The sequence below is a fragment of the Canis lupus genome, chromosome 2, assembly GCF_003254725.2.
Source record: "Canis lupus dingo isolate Sandy chromosome 2, ASM325472v2, whole genome shotgun sequence".
Taxonomy (NCBI): Eukaryota; Metazoa; Chordata; class Mammalia; order Carnivora; family Canidae; genus Canis; species Canis lupus.
In genome coordinates this window covers 4,692,028-4,711,189 of record NC_064244.1, presented here as the reverse complement: position 1 = coordinate 4,711,189, position 19,162 = coordinate 4,692,028, and the positions used below count along the sequence as shown (strand labels likewise).

The 19,162-nt window shown below is 40.4% G+C and overlaps 1 protein-coding gene across 18 annotated transcripts in view; it reads right to left on the bottom strand.

Annotated features, from left to right (window-relative positions):
- The window catches only part of ODAD2 (outer dynein arm docking complex subunit 2), a 349,216-nt gene that overhangs the window by 314,458 nt on the left and 15,596 nt on the right, over positions 1 to 19,162 (bottom strand). For 15 of the 18 annotated variants that reach the window (XR_004813733.2, XR_004813734.2, XM_049096769.1 and 12 more), the window contains one exon: positions 2,146 to 2,406. Coding sequence is in view for 15 of the 18 variants with exons in the window: in XM_049096769.1 (XP_048952726.1) it covers positions 2,146 to 2,369 (224 nt within the window). In the remaining 3 variants the exon portion in view is untranslated. Of the gene's footprint in view, positions 1 to 2,145; positions 2,407 to 6,385; positions 6,467 to 19,162 lie in introns of those variants that run through there. The other 3 variants (XM_049096756.1, XM_049096780.1, XM_049096781.1) reach the window with 2 other exon arrangements.

Sequence of the window (19,162 nt, the reverse complement as noted above, 5' to 3'; positions counted from 1 at the left end):
GGTGGGGGTAGAGCAAGGGGAGTGGTCAAGACTTGGATGTGTAAACATTTAGAATTTTCCATAACTACCAAAATCTCAGCTGTATCCTTTGCCTTCTTCAGGACTATCAGTACCCACCTGGTTTTCATCCAGCCACAATGGCATGGTTTCCTTCAACTACAACAAATGCTACTTTCAGACCCTCTTTTCCCTTCCGACATCAAAGATATCACCAATAAAAGTCAGAAATAAGAATAATGGATAGAAAAACTGGCCCAAGGAAAAGGTGTCCAGTAAATTTGACAGAAGGAAGACAATCAAGAGGTAGTTGGTTCAAAACATATATGTGCCAAAATGTTGAGACTTCCTGCTTAAGAGGGACCTCTATGCATAAAGACTGTATGAAAAAAAAAAAAGACTGTATACAGAGGTATAAGAATGGAAATAGAGCAAAAAGCAATTGGATAAGGATAAAGAAAGAGAAACAGTGATATGATTGAGGTATGTGTAACAGCCCACCTAAGTAGGTTGCAGATGTGGTCATGTTTGTCCTTGGAACACAAAATAAATAGAGGTAAGATACAATGAGGCTCTTGATACTCTTATGACATCTGCTTTAAATCCATCTCTGTACTAAGTAGTTCATATGTTTTTGAACTATATGGTTTTGCAGATGAGTTCATCTTTCAAAGGTTAGAAAAAACAACATGTGACACTACACTGAACTTAAGTGGGAGCAATGAATAATGACAAGCACTTTGGGAGGAAGTGACCATAGGCAGAGTTAGAAATAAAATACAATTTTAGAAAAAGGCTTCAGGAAATTCAGAGAGAAGGTAGAGCATGACAACAGAACCAAACACTCCTGAAATACAGTTCAAAAAAGGTTTTTCAGTACTAAAAATGAAATTCAGAGTTTATTCTCACAAATAATCCCAAAGGGAAAAAGTGGAAAAGGCATCTATAAGAAGATTTGACTGATTAGTGACCTGTCTTTGATAATGTCACACTTTAAAAGTTCATATGCAAAATTAAGGAGGAACACGGTGGCAGAAAAGAGGATCCCGATGCCTGAAAGTGGAAAATAAACTGAAGCTGACCAAAACAACAAAAAAGATTTACATATGCAAATGTCAATTACTCCTATATAATTATGATTACATTTATATAAATACATATATATTTTTTATCTAAGCTCTCTAGAGCTAAGTTGACAGCTCCCTGTTTGAGGTAGAGGTAGGTTTTTCTTAAATCTCAGATTTGGAAGGTTCTCATTTCAGGACAATGCTAATTGCTAATTAGCCTCTCCCATATATTGAGGGAAATTTACCACTCCCCAGGAATTAATAGATTTTAATACCAGAAGGGATTTTGCCTATAGCAGAGGTCACAAAACCAATGCCTACTGACACCTGTAGGGTTGTATAGATGAGTGGAAAGCCCAAACATAAAGCAACAACAATTGTTGGAGTGTGGTGAACTCAAGAATGCATCCCCTATCAAAAGAAATTCAAATCAAAATTTAAAAATTAGGAGTGCCAGGGCACCTGGGTGGCTCAGTGGTTGAGCATCTGCCTTCAGCTCAGGTCATGATCCCAGGGTCCTGGGATTGAGTCTCACAACAGGCTCTCTGTAGGGAGCCTGCTTCTCCCTCTGCCTGTATCTCTGCCTCTCTCTCTGTGTCTCTCATGAATAAATAAAATCTAGATAGATAGATAGATAGATAGATAGATAGATAGATAGATAGAAAGAAAGAAAGAAAGAAAGAAAGAAAGAAAGAAATAATTAGGGGCGCCTGGGTGGCTCAGTCGGTTAAGGGTCTGCCTTTGGCTCAAGTCATGATCTCAGGGTCCTGGGATAGAGCTCAGTGTCTGGCTGGCTCCCTACCCAGCCAGGAGTCTGCTTCTCCCTCTGCCCCTGCCCCTGCTCATCTTCTCTCTCTCTCTCTCTCATAAATACATACATACATACATACATACATACATAATTTTGTTGTGCTAAACAGAATGTTCCCAGATTTCAGCAGAGTGCCTCCTGATTGCAATTCCTGGGTCAGAATATTTCTGAGATTCACAGATGTTAAATTACTTGCCCAAAACCTACAACTCATTTATCAAAATATGTACAATAAAGACATTAAACTCTAGAAGCTCTTTACCAGCTTACCTGACAATATATCCTGATTCAAATGCTGAGGGGTCCAAGTTTGTTTTCCATTCAAGTGGTTCTACAAAAACATATTTTGCTTCTTGAGGATGTTTGTAGATAAAACTCTCCACAAACATCGCAATTTCTTTCAATATCACTTCATTCAGTGGAGTAATTTCCAGGGTTCTGGTCCCATATCCAGCAGCAGTCCACTGTGCAGACCTTGTCAGAGCCACCCCCATGCTCAGTCAATGCTCAGATCTGAGCTCACCACACACCCTGCATCAGAGTGGAAAGAGTTAGAAACACAGGATGGCAATCACCTTTTTCCTGGAACCGTTCTCACTTTCAAGCCTTTAAGCCATCCAACACATATTCTGCTTCTTAATCTTAGTGGTCAATTTTTTTTCATCATCAAATTGCTCCTTAATGCAACAGAAATATTCATTTTTACTGGGCTAGCTCTAAGTAAAACTGACAGGCACTTGGATTTTCTAGTATCTATTTGCCCTAAGCAAATAACTTTCTCATTTCCCTGGGCCCCAGAAAGAAAAGCTCAAATAACTGGGCAGAAAACAGAAACAGAAAACTCCCAACAGTGGAAGGAAGAGCTGGGGGAAGATGGCATCAAGGCCTTTGGTCCAACAGGTTTGCTGGAGCCAAAGGCTCTTCTGGGCTGGGCAGTGCATAATTTAGAACCATGCTGTCAAACTGAACTCTGTTATTCTGACTTTCTTTAAAAAGAGAACATTATCTGCAACATTGAGTAAAAGCCGAGTTAGCAAGCAAGTTCTCACTGTGAACATTTAAGGCTTTTTTTTCCCTGATAGTCTATATTTGTTTGATTTTTCACTAATAGGATCATGAAAGGCTTCCTTCCAGAATATTAGAATGGTGATAAAGTTAAATATAGAATAGAATTAGCTTTCCCCCATTATTACTAAAGCTCCGAAGTACCAGGACCCTTCGGAAATGACTTGGGGATTTTGGGTTTTGTACTGCACTAAATCTAGTAACAGGATATCTAGATCAGTGGCTCTCAATGAGGCAATACTCATAACTCAGAAGTATTATTAAGGATATTTCATTATCAAAATGATAGGAAGGGGACATCATTGGGATTTAGTAATGAGGACCAAGAATGTCAGACATCAGGGCACCCGGGTGGCTCAGTGGTTGAGTCTGCCTTTGGCTCAGGGTGTGATCCTGGGGTCCCAGGAGCGGGTCCTGGGATTGAGTCCCGCATCAGGCTCCCCACAGGGAGCCTGCTTCTCTCTCTGCCTATGTCTCTGCCTCTCTCTGTCTCTCATAAATAAATAAATAAACTCTTAAAAAATAATGTCTGATGTCCTGCAATGTGCACAACAGTCCCCAGACAGAATTATACTACACTCTTTAGGCATCTGGTGGGCGAAAAACTTCAGATAAGTAATACCTGCGCTAAGAATCTAACTCCACTTTACAATCACAAAGTAATTTTTCCACAGTTTTGACATACACTGAATTTTCCAGGATTGCAACTATCATGTAAGTCGAAGGAAGGTTGTATATATTCTGTCTTATATGGAAGTCTACCAAGAGCTCAGTATTTTGGAAAATCACACCATTGATGGCCATGCTGGTCACACAATTTAAGTTTCAATGATGTGTTTACATCAGCCTGCATTTGGAGCTACTGCATTCACAGTATATAATTCTATGTAAGGCTGGAGCACCTGACTACTTCACTACATATTCTAGTGTAGTGGTACCTGAGCATTTACATACTATTACTGTATTGCAATTATTTACCTTTTAATTTTCCTTTATTTTACAGTTAGAGGACATCATTGGGATTTAGTGATGAGGACCAAGAATGTCAGACATCAGGGCACCTGGGTAGCTCAGTGGTTGAGTGTCTGCCTTTGGGCTCAGGGTATGATCCTGGGGTCCCAGGAAGTAGCCAATATCATTTTGATAATGAAATATGGTTAATAATACTTCTGAGTTATGAGTACTGCCTCACTGAGAGCCACTGATCTAGATATCCTATCTACATTTAAAGATATCCTATCCTACATTTAAACTATGCACACATGTAGAATTACTACCTAGAATTTTGATTTTGGAGTAGCAAAGAAGGCATTACAAAATATTTGTTATAAAAAATGATAGTTCTCAGGGCTAAGAATGGCTGATATATGTGTACATAAATAGGTATATATATTTTTATATCTGTGTATATACTTATATATACAAATACATACAATTATAAAATATATATAATTAGGGTACAGATTTTTTTGTGTGCATTTATTTTAGTATTCTAGTAGTTTGTTTCTATTGCTTGATTCCAAACATGTAAGCCTGTACTGATGCTTACATCAGTAACACTGTTGAGTTTGCCAGTATTAAGAGAGTAAGTGCAAGCTAAGAATAAGTGCAAACAGCTTTATCACATATAGAAAGTCTTATGTGCACAATTTATTTTTAATCTTAAGCATACCACTTGTTTCAGTGGTCTTATAAAACTACAACATGTGTATCATTTCCTTCTTATACTTTTTAAAAGGAAAATGTGGACATACATAGATTATATAAGACTGTAGCAGCAGTCAACACCCCATACAGCAACTTCCTGAAAGACACTTTAAAAAGAGCTAAGAAATGCAAAAAGGTCTTCATCATGATAAATGTCTATACAAAAATAACACGTTTGTATCTCTTCAAATTGTTTTTCTAAATCTGGAAAGGCAGGAGCTGCAACAATGAACAGGCTTGATTTGAGGTCTAAGAAAATTTCAGGAGGGTCTGGGACAACCCAGAAGGCAAAAAATATTATTAGGGGGGAAAAGTGGATCAAAATCTTGAACAAGATAGGTAGAAAAAGCCTTTAAAAATGAGAGTGAGAGCAGAGAGAGAAAGAAAGAGGGACAGCCTGGGTGGCTCAGCTGTTGAGCGTCTGCCTTTGGCTCAGGGCATGATCCTGGGTCTGGAATCGAATCCTGCATCCAGCTCCCTGTGAGGAGCCTGCCTCTCTCTGTGTCTCTCATGAATAACATCTTTTTTTAAAAAAAAGAGAGACAGACGGACAGAGAAAGAGAAAGAAGTACTTTGTAGGCGTAAGTGAATAAATTACAAAAAGAAAACAGTGTAATCTAAAGCTTTTCATGTTAAGTCTAGGACATTTCTAATAGCCTCATTTAGCAGGAGAACCGTATTTATTCCACTAGTCCCAGGGGTGTTAAAAAAAAAAAAAAAGGTCTGTGTAACTCAGGTAAAAATACAAAACTAAATTTTTTTTTTTTTAATCAAAACAGGCTGTTCCCCAGTTTCTACCCACTGCCAATCCAGGAGTCCTTTTGGCCTAAGAACCACAGTTACAACGAATACACATGAATATGTAGTAAGTATCTTTGAATTAAGGTGCGACTGTTAAAAAGTTTAATGATTAAATGGAGAAAAGTTTCTGTGCACGTGTTCTCATAAATGGAAAATCATTTATATTCATTTTGTCTATTATTCTACTCATTTTCTGTCCGAATCAAATCACTGTAACACAGCTTGTTTTTCTTTTTTAAGGATTAGCTGCAAGCTTCCCGTAGCATTAAAAAAAATGAAACCCGTCCGTGAATAATTTCTGTAACGCTCGAGCAGAAACAGAGCTAAGGGAAGGTGAGCATCCACGCTGAGATCTAGAAATGTGGCTGGTAACACAGATTGGGAGTCGGCGCATACACGTGCCATTCTGGGAATGATGAAGCTACAGAAAAATCAGAATTTCAGAACTGGCATGTGCAGGGCCCTGAATCCACGTACACTTAAAGCCTGCGTGAAAACACCGAGCAGACGGCGACAGGCGTTAGTTAGAGCCGGAGCTCAGTCTGTAGGGGTGAGGGGGCAGGGGGCGCCGGCAGGAAGGCGCAGGGAGGAGGACGGTAGGTGGAAGGAGGGCGAGCTGCAGGGGCGGAGGGTAGGAGGACGGGGAGGCGCCGGGAGTCGCCTGAGCCGCGGAGAGGGGCTCGGCTCGGGAGCCGAGGAGCAGGAGGCGCCCGGGCAGGGGGTCTGCGGGGAGGGGAGGGGAGGGAGAGGGCCGGGACAGGGCGGGCCGCGGCCCGAGGAGACGAGGGGAGCGGGCGAGAGAGGCCCCCATTGCTCGAACCCCGCCGCGTTAGGCTGCAAGGACCCCTGCGCGGGGCGGGCGGGAGCGGCGGGGCCCGGCGCGGAGAGGCGGCGGCGAGTCCCCGGCGGCCGCCCTGCGCCCAACGGCCGCACTCACCTGCAGCGCCCCGCTCCGCGTCCGCACTGCGCCCAGCGCCCCGCGCCCCGCGCCGCCAGCCGCGCGCCCGCCAGTTGCTAGGGCGCGCGGTAAACACTCAACGCCCCGCCGCGCGGAGTGTCGCCGCCCCGCGGAGGGGAGGCCCGAGCCCGCCCCCGCCCCCGCCCCCCCCCCCCCCCCCCCCCCCCCCCCCGTCTCTTAAGAATCAATAAACAAAAACTTAAAAAAAAAATAACACACTAAAAGAGATCATTGTCTTTTCAAATGCCCTAATCTCAAAAGATCAAAAGGCCCAAAGGGAAACAGTTAAAGATGGTTCCATCAAACGAGCAAAATAAAGCACCACAACCAACCCTTAAGAAATGAAGATCTATGAATTACCTGAGAAGTAATTTAAAATAATAATTCTAAAGATGCTCTACTAAAGATGCTAAAAGACAACACAAAAGATACCTAAATGAAATCAGGGAAATAATGCATGAACAAAATAAGAATATTGACACAAAAACACTTTTTAAAAAAGGTAAACTTTGTAGCTGAAGAATACAATGATTAAACTGAAAAATGCACTAAACAGATTCAACTTCAGATTTGATCAAGCAAAAAAAAAAAAAAAAAAAGATTTGATCAAGCAGAAGAAAGAATCAGCAAACTAGAAAACATCATGTGAAATTACTGAGTCACAGGAATGGAAAAAAAAAAAGGAATGATGGAAAGTAAAGACAGTCTATGGGCTATACAGGACACTACAAAAAGTCTATCTATGCATTATGGGAGACCCAGGAGAAGTAGGAAAGAGATAGACAGCCTATTTAAAGAAATAGTGGCTGAAATTTTTCCAAATTTGAGGCAAAAAAATGGATATATAAATTCAAGAAGCTGAATGAACTCCAATTAGGGTAAATGCAAAGAGACCAACACTGAAACACATTATAATGAAACTGAAAAGCTGTGCTCACTTCAGCACCACATATAGTAAACTGAAAAGTTACAGGAAAAAAGCAATCTTGAATGTAGCATGAGAAAATGGACTCCTCATGTAAATGAGAACCTCTGTTGATTCAAAGCCAATGTCTCTGCAGATATTTTGCAGGTCAGAGGGCAGCAGTATGGTATATTCAATATGCTGAAAGAAAAGAACTACCAAGAATACTGTATCTATAAAGTCATCCTTTAAAGATGAAGACAGGGATCCCTGGGTGGCGCAGCGGTTTGGCGCCTGCCTTTGGCCCAGGGCGCGATCCTGGAGACGCGGGATCGAATCCCACATCGGGTTCCCGGTGCATGGAGCCTGCTTCTCCCTCGGCCTATGTCTCTGCCTCTCTCTCTCTCTCTCTCTCTCTCTCTCTCTCTGTGACTATCATAAATAAAAAAAAAAATTAAAATAAAATAAAAAAAAAACAGGCAAAACTATAAAAAAAAATAAAAAATAAAAAAATAAAGATGAAGACATTAAGACTTTCCCAGCCAGATAAAAGCTGATGGAGTCAATCACCACTGGACATGCCACACAAAAAATACTAAAGGATTGCCCTTGGAGATGAAACAAAGGACCCTAGACAACACAAAACCATAGAAAATATAAAGCTCTCCAGTAAACGTAAATACTTAGGCCAAAAACAGAACCCTAACGTTGGTGCATAAATCATTTTTCATTCTTTTATAGGATTTAAAAGGAAAAAGCATTAAAGTATAAATCTATGTTAACAGACACACAATATGAAAAGGCACAATTTGTGACATCACTAACAAAGCAGGGAAGGTGGAGGGACAGAGACATAAAGGAGTAGAGTTTTTGTATGCAACTAAAGCCATCAGGTTAAAATAAACTTAAATCATGAAGATATTTTATGTAATACCCAGAGAAACCACACACACAAAAAAAAAACTGTAGAAAACACACAAAAGGTAATTAAAAGGGCATGTGTCCAAAAAAAAACTCACTAAAACACAAAGAAAAGGCAGTAGTAAAAGAAAAGAGGGACAAAAAACTTACAAGACATACAGAAAACAATTAAGAAAATGGGAATAAAATACCATCCTTATCAGTAATTACTTTTTCTTAAAGATTTTATTTATTTATTCAGGAGAGACACAGAGAGGCAGAGACATAGGCAGAGGGAGAAGCAGACTCCTCGCAGGAAGCCTAATGTGGGACTCGATCCCAGAACTCCAGGATCATGCCCTGAGCCAAAGGCAGATGCTCAACCGCTGAGCCACCCAGGTGTCGCTATCAGTAATTACTTTAAATGTAAATGGATTAAACTCCCTAATCAAAAGACAGAGTGGCTGAATGGATTTAAAAAAACAAGTCTCATTCATTTGGGGAATATAAAAAATAGTGAAAGGGAATAAAGGGGAAAGGAGAGAAAATGAGTGGGAAATATCAGTGAGGGTACAGGACATGGGAGACACCTAACTCTGGGAAACGAACAAGGGGTGGTAGAAAGGCAGGTTGGGCGGGAGGGTGGGATTACTGGGTGACAGGCACTAAGGGGGGCACTTGATGGCATGAGCACTGGGTGTTATGCCATATATATATATATATATATATATATATATATATGCAAATCAAACTCCAATAAAAAAAATACAAAAAAAAAGACCAACCACATGCTGTCTACTAGATACAAACTTTAGATCTAATGATACACATAAGCTGAAAATGAAAAGATGGAAAAAAGATATCCCATGAAAATGTTAACCAAAAGAGAGCAGGGTGGCCATACTAATAGACAAAAGAGATGAAGTCAAAAACTAACAAAACACAAAATAGGACATTATATAATGATAAAAGGGTCAATTCACCAAGAAGCTTTGACAATTATAAATATGTAAACACCTGACATCAGAACTCCTAAATTTTTGAAGCAAACACTGGCATCAACACAGTAAGAGAAGACTTCAATGTCATTCATTCAAAAGAAAGAACCACCAAACAAAAATCAATGAGATAACAGAGGACTTGAACAATACTGTAGACTAAATGCACCAAACAATCATACATGGAGGACTCTATGCAACAACAAGAAAATGCACATTTTTCTCAAGCACACACAGAACATTTTCCAGGACAGACCACATGTTAGACCACAAAACAAGTCTTAACAAATTTTAGAAGTCTGAACTCACACCAAGTATCTTTTCTCACCTCAATGGAATGAAACCAGAAATGAAAAACAGAAGGAAAAATAAAAATCCACAAATATGTGGAAATTAAGCAACACAGATTTAAACAACCAGTGAGCCAAAGAATAAATCACAAGGGAAATTAGAAAATATCTTCAGGCAAATAAAAATGAAAACACAATGTATCAAATCTTATATAACGAAAGCAGTGCTAAGAGTGAGGTTTATAGCTATAAACACTTACATTTAAAAAAAAGAGAGAGAGAGAGAAATCTAAAATCAGTAACCCAACTTTATAACTCAAGGAACTACAAAAAGAACAATGTTAGCAAAGAAAGGAAATTATTAGAGCAAAGATATAACAGAAAAAATTAATGAAACAAAAGTTGTTTTCAAAAGATCAACAAAATTAATAAACCCTTAGCTAGGCTAAGAATAAAAGATGACTCAAATAACTAAAATCAGAAATGAAAAAGGAGACATAACAACTGATGTCACAGAAATAAAAGGACCATAATAGACTCTTAACAACCATACACCAATAAGTTTGATAACGTAGAATGGATAAATCCCTAGAAATAAACAACCTACAAAGTCAATGGCTTAAATTTAAAATCTGAACAGACCAATATCCAATAAGGATATGAAACAGTAATCAAAAACCTCCAGCATATTAAAGCCCAGGGCCACATGACTTCATGAGAGCATTCTACTAACCATGTAGAGAATTAACACCAAAACTCATCAAATTCTTCCCCAAATTTGAAGAGCAAGGAATACTTCCAAGCTCATTCTGAGGCCAACATTCCTCTGATAGCAAAGCAAAACAAGATACTACAAGAAAACTATAGACCAATATGCCTGAAGAACAGTAATTTTAAAATCCTTTTAAAATACTAGCAAACTGAGTTGAATGGCACATTTAAAGGATTACACACCATTACCAAGTTGAATTTATCCTACGGATGTAAGGATGGTTCATCATACAAAATGTGATATATCATGTTATCTGAATGAAGAACAAAACCACATGATCATCTCAATCCATTTGACTAATTAAATACCTTTCACAATTAAAGCAATAAACTAGCAATAGAAGGAAACTATCTCAATATATAAAGGCCATATATAAAAAGTTCACAGCTAACATCATACTCCATGCTAAAAGACTGAAAGCTTTTCCTCGAAGATGAACAAAGTATTGATGTTCATTCACCCTCACTACCGCTATTCAAGAGAGCACTAGAAGTAAAAATTTCTTTGCAATTTGGCAAGAAATAAATTAGGAAAGAAGAAGTTATCTCTGCTCACAGGTGACACTACATGATCTTATATGCACAAAGCCCAAAAGATTACACATACACACACACACCCAAATTATTAGACTACTAAACAAATTCAGCAAACTTGCAGGATACAAAATCACCACAAAATAAAATAACTGAGTTTTCAAACACAAACCACAAACAAAAGGACAATAAGAAAACAATCGCATTGACAAAAGTGTCAAAAAGAATAAGAGACTTAAGAATAAACTCAACTAACAAAGTAAAAGACCCATAGAGTGAAAAACTGCAAAACACTGCTGAAAAAAATTAAAGATGCAAATAAAATTGTTAAAATGTCCATTGCACCCAAAGCAATCAACAGATTCATTATAACTCTTATCAAAAATCCTATTTTTGGCAGAAACAGAAAAACTGCCCTAAAATGGGATCTCAAGAAACTCTGAAAACCCAAAACAATATTGAAAAAGAAGAAAAAAGTTTGAGACTTCACAGTTCCTGATATCAAATCATATTATGAAGCTTCAGTAATCAAAACACAGATAGACTGGCATAAAGACAGACATACAGACCAACGAAACAGAATAGAGAACCCAGGAAAAATACTCTCTGGCATATAATCTCAAAAACACTCTCAGGGGGATCCCTGGGTGGCGCAGTGGTTTGGTGCCTGCCTTTGGCCCAGGGTGCGATCCTGGAGACCCTGGATCGAATCCCACGTCGGGCTCCCGGTGCATGGAGCCTGCTTCTCCCTCTGCCTGTGTCTCTGCTTCTCTCTCTCTCTCTCTCTCTCTGTGTGACTATCATAAAAAAATAAAAATAAAAATAAAAAAACACTCTCAGGATGAATGATCTTCAACCAAGGTGCCAGAACTACTCAATAGGGAAAGGACAATCACTTCAACAAGTGGTGTTGGCAAAACTGAATATTCACATGCAAAAGAGTTATGTTGGATCCTTACCATATACTGTATACAAAAATTAACATGAAATAAGACCTGTAAAACTCTTAACAAGAAAACAGGTTTCCCTGCTCACATGTAAGCTTCAAGACATTGAATTTGGGAATGATTTCTTGGATATGAAACCAAAAGCAGAGGCAACAAATAAAAATAAATAGGACTACATAAAATCTTTGAAAACTTCTGGGAAACAAAGTAAGCAATCAACAGAGTGAAAAGATAACCTACAGAATGGAAGAAAATATTTGCATATCATATATCTGATAAGGGGTTAATATCCAGAATATGTAAAGAGCTCCTACAACTCAACAAAAATACATGAGCAAAGAACTTGAACAGACATTTCTCCAATGAGCACATGAAAAGACGTTCAATATCATTAATCATTAAAGAAAGTACAAATAAAATTACAAAGAGGTATCACCTTATAGCCACTATCTAAAAACAAAACAAAACACAAAAAATAACAACTGCTGGCAATAATGTAAAGAAACTGGAACTTTGTGCCCTGTTGGTGAGAATCTACAGTGGTCCAGCCACTATGGAAAACAGTATGAGGGGGGAGGAGCAAGATGGCGGAAGAGCAGGGTCTCCAAATCACCTGTCTCCACCAAAATACCTAGAAAACCTTCAAATTATCCTGAAAATCTATGAATTCGGCCTGAGATTTAAAGAGAGACCAGCTGGAATGCTACAGTGAGAAGAGTTCGCGCTTCTATCAAGGTAGGAAGACGGGGAAAAAGAAATAAAGAAACAAAGGCCTCCAAGGGGGAGGGGCCCAGGAGGAGCCGGGCTGAGGCCGGGGCGAGTGTCCCCAGGACAGGAGAGCCCCGTCCCGGAGGAGCAGGAGCTGCACCGACCTTCCCGGGCGGAAAGGGGCTCCCGGGGAGTTGGAGCAGGACCCAGGAGGGCGGGGATGCCCTCGGGCTCCCGGGGACACTAACAGAGCAATTGCGTGCCCAGGAGAGTGCGCCGAGCTCCCTAAGGGCTGCAGCGCGCACGGCGGGACCCGGAGCAGCTCGGAGGGGCTCGGGCGGCGGCTCCGCGGAGGGGGATGCACGGCCCCGGGAGCAGCTCGGCCGGGCTCGGGCAGAGGAAGAGGCTCCGTGCAGAGGGGGCTGCGCGGTTCCAGGAGCAGCTCGGAGGGGCTCGGGCGGCAGCTCCGCAGAGGGGGCTGCGCGACCCGGGAGCGCGAATCCACCAGCGCAGGCTCCGGAGCACAGGGCGCCGGGACACAGCCCAGGATCCCGCCTCCCCCGGGACAGGCAGAGGCCGGGAGGGCCCAGGACAGCGAGGACGCTCCTGCCCCAGCTGAGCACATCAGCGGCCCCGCCCCGGAGCCTCCAGGCCCTGCAGACGGAGAGCTCCGGAGTTCCTGCGGGGGCTGAATCCAGGTTTCCAGAGCTGCCCGCCACTGGGGCTGTTCCTCCTGCGGCCTCACGGGGTAAACAACCCCCACTGAGCCCTGCACCGGGCAGGGGCACAGCAGCTCCCCCAACTGCTAACACCTGAAAATCAGCACAACAGGCCCCTCCCCCAGAACACCAGCTAGACGGACAACTTCCAGGAGAAGCCAAGGGACTTAAAGAACACAGAATCAGAAGATACTCCCCGGTGGTTCTTTTTTTGTTTGTTTTTGTTTTTGTTTTTGTTTTGTTTTGCTTTTTTATTTGTTTCCTTCCCCCACCCCCTTTTTTCTCCTTTCTTTTTCTTTCTCTTTTTCTTTTTTTTTTTTTCGTTTTTTTTTTTCTTTTTCTTACAGAGTTTCAGTTTTGCCATATTAAAAAAAAGTTCTGGAGATCTGTTACACAACAATATGAATATACTTAATACTACTGAACTGAATGCTTAACAGTGGCCACTATGGTAAATTCTATGTTACACACTTTACAATTAAAAACATGAGTGTGACACTTAAAGACAGACTAAGGAAGAAATGAAATTACTACAAATTAAACAGTAGCCAGGGGCAGCCCGGGTGGCTCAGCAGTTTAGCGCCGTCTTCAGCCCAGGTTGTGATCCTGGGGACAAGGGATCGAGTCCCATATTGGGCTCCCTGCATGGAGCCTGCTTCTCCCTCTGCCTGTGTCTCTGTCTCTCTGTGTCTCTCTCATGAATGAATAAATAAAATATTTTTAAAAAATTAACAGTAGCCAGGATAGTGGCCCAATAATCCCAAGATTATTATAAGAGATAGGAAAGCTTATTTCTATCAACAAGCAAACTGATTTAAGCAACATTTGCAAATACAAGCCAGCCTGCATTGTAGAGCACGCGTGGCAGTCTTGGAACTCAAGACTGAAACATAAATCACCGTTGTAATTAGGGGCGCCTGGGTGGCTCAGCTGGTGCAGTGTCTGCCTTCTGCTCAGGTCACGATTTCAGGGTCCAGAGATGGAGCCCCAGTGCGGGCTCCCTGCTCAGCGAGGACCCTGCTTCTCCCTCTGCCCCTTACTCAGCTCATGCTCATGTGCACACGTTTGCTCCCTTCTCTCTCTCTCCCTCTCTCTCTCCCTCTCTCTCCCTCTCTCTCTCTCTCTCAAATAAATAAAATCTGTAAGAAAAAATTATTGGTGTAGTTAAATGCACACTTTTCTGGGAAGAGGTACTAACACCAGGGGATTAGACTATAAATTAGGGGTACAGTAAATGGTTTTAACCATCACTATCAATTATAACTGACAACCCAACTGCTACACCAAAGTAGATAATGTAGTAAATTTCATGACACTCATTTACTTTGGAAAATTTTCGAACTGTGGTTAAACAGTGGTGCAACCCCACAATATTTCTGTGCCTTCTCCTCTTCCAGGCACCTGGGAAGAGCACGGCACTTCCCCACCTCCTTGAAGTAAGTTTGGGTCTTATGACTTGCCCTGACCCATAAAAAGAAAGCATCAGGTTTGTCCCTCCCGGGAAGACGCGTTTAAGAGAATCTTACATCTCTTTCCCAAGCTGTCCAATGTTCAAGGGAATGGCACCTCCACCAGCACAATCCTGACAGAGAGGACATGGAGCTGAGCACCCCACCAGTGTGCAATGGACAGAGAGCATGAGCCAGAAATGAACATTTATTCTTGGAATTGTTTGCTGCCAAAGCACAACCTAACCCATCCTGACATACCAGCCATTTGCAAAAATCAATGGTATACTTTGTAAATAATAGGAATCATTTAGTCTAAGTATTTATATTACTATTTACTAGGTACTAATTAATATTGTGTGGTTCAACCCAGTAGTGCCTAAAAATAGAGTCCACTAAAAACATCTGCAATGAATCTGGGTATTTATAAACATGATTTCATGTGTTTATTCACTTGACAACACAGAAATCTGCAAATCGTCTAGTTTTGTCAGTTTCTCAGGCCCTAATACATGGCTATAAAAAATACAAGCTTTCTAAAAATCAGTTCTTGTTTGTTAAATATTATTTATAATATCAAAGTTAATTGTTATTTTCTAACTAGAGACAGCACTAAAGAGGTAAACTAAATGTCACACACAGTGATTGTTAATGCATATTTATATACATGTTTTTTTAAAGCTATCACACATAGTGATGAAAGAAAACATGCAATTCAAAAGCACTGGCCATGGATAATATAAACAACTTTCTACTAAGTTAGGTTTTCATCCATGGTGGTCTGTCTTTACACGCTTAAAGGAAATTCTCACTTTCTGGCATATGAGGGGATGTTCATAACATACTCATCAACGACAATGGTTTCCAAAGGTGAAAATAAAAGGGAGTAAGTCCCTTAAAGAACCTATTCTTATACAGAAAATAGTGAATACTGTATTAACTAAAAGGGAATCTGTTCTCAGACTTGGAGTCTATTATAACCCAAGGGTACCTTTAACAGTATTTCATTGCCATATATCTTTTAAAGCTAGCTTCTCCAACTATGTCAATACTTCAACGTCATTAATATTAGTTCCTGGAATCTACTGACCACACTTTGTCAATCTGTAATTTGCATATCACCACTCTGAAATGGATTATTTTCATTTCCAGAGTGAAACAAATGAATGGAAAGGGGAAAAAGTTACCATTTCCAAAGTTTCCTGTGAAGATGGAACAAAAATTAAGTTGCCAAGACAAGTACCATGCCAGTCATTGTTCAAAACCATGGGAAACGTTTACATAAGAGTGTTTCGCAGAATTCTGCAAAGGCTCTGAGTGGATTCACAGACACGCTGTCATATACTCACACACTCTGGAAAGATACAACGTGATAGAGAGAAAACTTACTTTATGGTTAATTTAGGTGAAGAAATTTTAGGATTAGAAGAATGTGACTGAGAATGAAACTAGACCACTCTCTTGCACCATACACAAAGATAAACTCAAAATGGATGAAAGATCTAAATGTGAGACAAGATTCCATCAAAATCTTAGAGAAGAACACAGGCAACACTCTTTTTGAACTTGGCCACGTAACTTCTTGCAAGATACATCCACGAAGGCAAGAGAAACAAAAGCAAAAATGAACTATTGGGACTTCATCTAGATAAGAAGCTTTTGCACAGCAAAGGATACAGTCGACAAAACTAAAAGACAACCTACAGAATGGGAGAAGATATTTGCAAATGACATATCAGATAAAGGGCTAGTTTCCAAGATCTATAAAGAACTTATTAAACCCAACATCAAAGAAACAAACAATCCAATCATGAAATGGGCAAAAGACATGAACAGAAATTTTACAGAGCAAGACCTAGACATGGCCAACATGCACATGAGAAAATGCTCTGCATCACTTGCCATCAGGGAAATACGAATCAAAACCACAATGAGATACCACCTGACACCAGTGAGAATGGGGAACATTAACAAGACAGGAAACAACAAATGTTGGAGAGGATGTGGAGAAAGGGGAACCCTCTTACACTGTTGGTGGGAATGTGAACTGGTGCAGCCACTCTGGAAAACTGTGTGGAGGTTCCTCAAAGAGTTAAAAATAGACCTGCCCTACGACCCAGCAATTGCACTGCTGGGGATTTACCCCAAAGATACAGATGCAATGAAACGCCGGACACCTGCACCCCGATGTTTCTAGCAGCAATGTCCACAATAGCCAAACTGTGGAAGGAGCCTCGGTGTCCATTGACAGATGAATGGATAAAGAAGATGTGGTTTATGTATACAATGGAATATTACTCAGCCATTAGAAATGACCAATACCCACCATTTGCTTCGATGTGGATGGAACTGGAGGGTATTATGCTGAGTGAAATAAGTCAATTGGAGAAGGACAAACATTATATGGTCTCATTCATTTGGGGAATATAAAAAATAGTGAAAGGGAATAAAGGGGAAAGGAGAAAAAAATGAGTGGGAAATATCAGAAAGGGAGACAGACCATGAGAGACTCCTAACTCTGGGAAACAAACTAGGGGTGGTGGAAGGGGAGGTGGGGGGGGGGGGACTGGGTGATGGGCACTGAGGGGGGCACTTGATGGGATGAGCACTGGGTGTTATTCTATATGTTGGCAAATTGAACACCAATAAAAAATAAATTTATTAAAAAAAAAGAATGTGACTGAAAAGTCTGAAACACAAAAACAAACAAAAAACCGCCAAGGTGTGCAGGGACAGAAAAAAGGAGATACCATATGGAAGCCAGGAAAAAAAAAAAAAAAAAAGGAAGCCAAGAGTCAGTCACTCCCTATTCACACATTCTTGGGAGAAGACAGGCCCACACACAAGAAAGGACAAAGACACACTCTGTGCACATGGATGCCACTCAAAATTAGAGAAAATTAGAAAAATTAGAGGCATGCTCACACAGGCCTTTCCCCAAATGGCATCTTAGTGGGGTCCCCTGGTCTCCCTTCCTAAAATCTCCACACAGCCCCTCAGCCACTTGAGGTTTCTTGGTGCTTATCACAACCTGTGATGGATACATCATTTGTCTTGTCTATGGTTCAGTCTTTCCTAGTCAAATACCAGCCACAAGGGGGCAAAGACATTTATCTATGTCACTCACTGCTGAATTCCAACTGTCTTAGCACAGGGCTTGCCACAGTAGGTGGCTCCGTAAATATTCGCTGAATGAAGAATGAATGTGTGAACACTGGAATCTCTACCAATTTTAGCTATAATAATATCGCAGCATTGCTTATCACCATTGCGTTTGGAAAATTTCTACTATACAATTATCTCAAGTCATATATTCAATTAACTAAGATAGGTAAAAGACTTCAAATTAGTTCATAAAAGCCTAGTCATTGAATATAGCAATACAGAGGTGTCTGGGTGACTGACTTGATTAAGCATCCAACTCTTGATCTTGGCTCAGGTCATGGTCTTTGGGTCATGAGATTGAGCCCCATGTTGGGCTCTGGACTCAGTGTGGAATCTGCTTGAGATTCTCTCTCCTCCTTCTACCCCTCTCCTCTCTCTCTCTCTCTCTAACAAATGTTGGGAAAATAAAGAAAATACTAATATAAACATAGAGGTTCCTATCTTCTGAATATTTAGGATCTAATTCCCAAACAATCCAAGGTTATAGGAATATAGACATTATGATATTCACCAATAAACTGACAATGTTCATACCAGCCCTCATTTAAACATTTCTTCCCACCTAATACATGCCCTCTATGCTGTCATTGGTTTTTACCTTGGATTCCATTAACATGACTGCAAAAATACAGGACTTCACAGGGCTGATGAAAATGATGACGAAGTGATGCTGGTGGTAAACAAGCCTCTGAAAGAGGTCTGCTAGTCAGCAACTGAGAAAAATGTAACATATCTGACAAAACTCCCCACTTTGAAAGGGAACAATCTGAATACCGAACTTTAAAAATGAACAAAAACCAAATACTACTGGAGAAACTAAAGTCTTCAAATATTTTTGTTAAACTGCCCTTTTAACTGGAAAAGTCAAAGTGCTATTATAAAATGTTGGCAGCAATATTATGCCAACAAAGGAAAATTCAGCAGGATACAATGCATCCATGCTAAGAATTAGCAGTTACAACTGTAACCTACAATATTCTTAATTACATTTCAAATGTGGTCACATTTTATATTTCCTGTTCCTACATAAAGTTCTGTTCACTTCCCCCACCATTTTCTTGCTCTTTTCGTACCTGTTTAATGCAGATTAATTGTAACTGGCCTTTTCCTACTATGTATTATTACTAGATAAATGGACCACAGAATAACAACATCAACAGAGAAAGCTAACAGGGTTCCGACCTTCACTGAGAGTGAATCTAGCTATGCCAGAAGTGGAACTGAAAATGCATTTATTTCACAAAAACAACCAAAAAAAATAATAAGCCACCCAAACAGTGTCAGAATACAAAGTACAATAATAAGAATTAGGTTTTCTTTATCCTGAGAGCTAATTTCCCCCACCTCCAGGGCTTTGTCATTTAAGAAATTC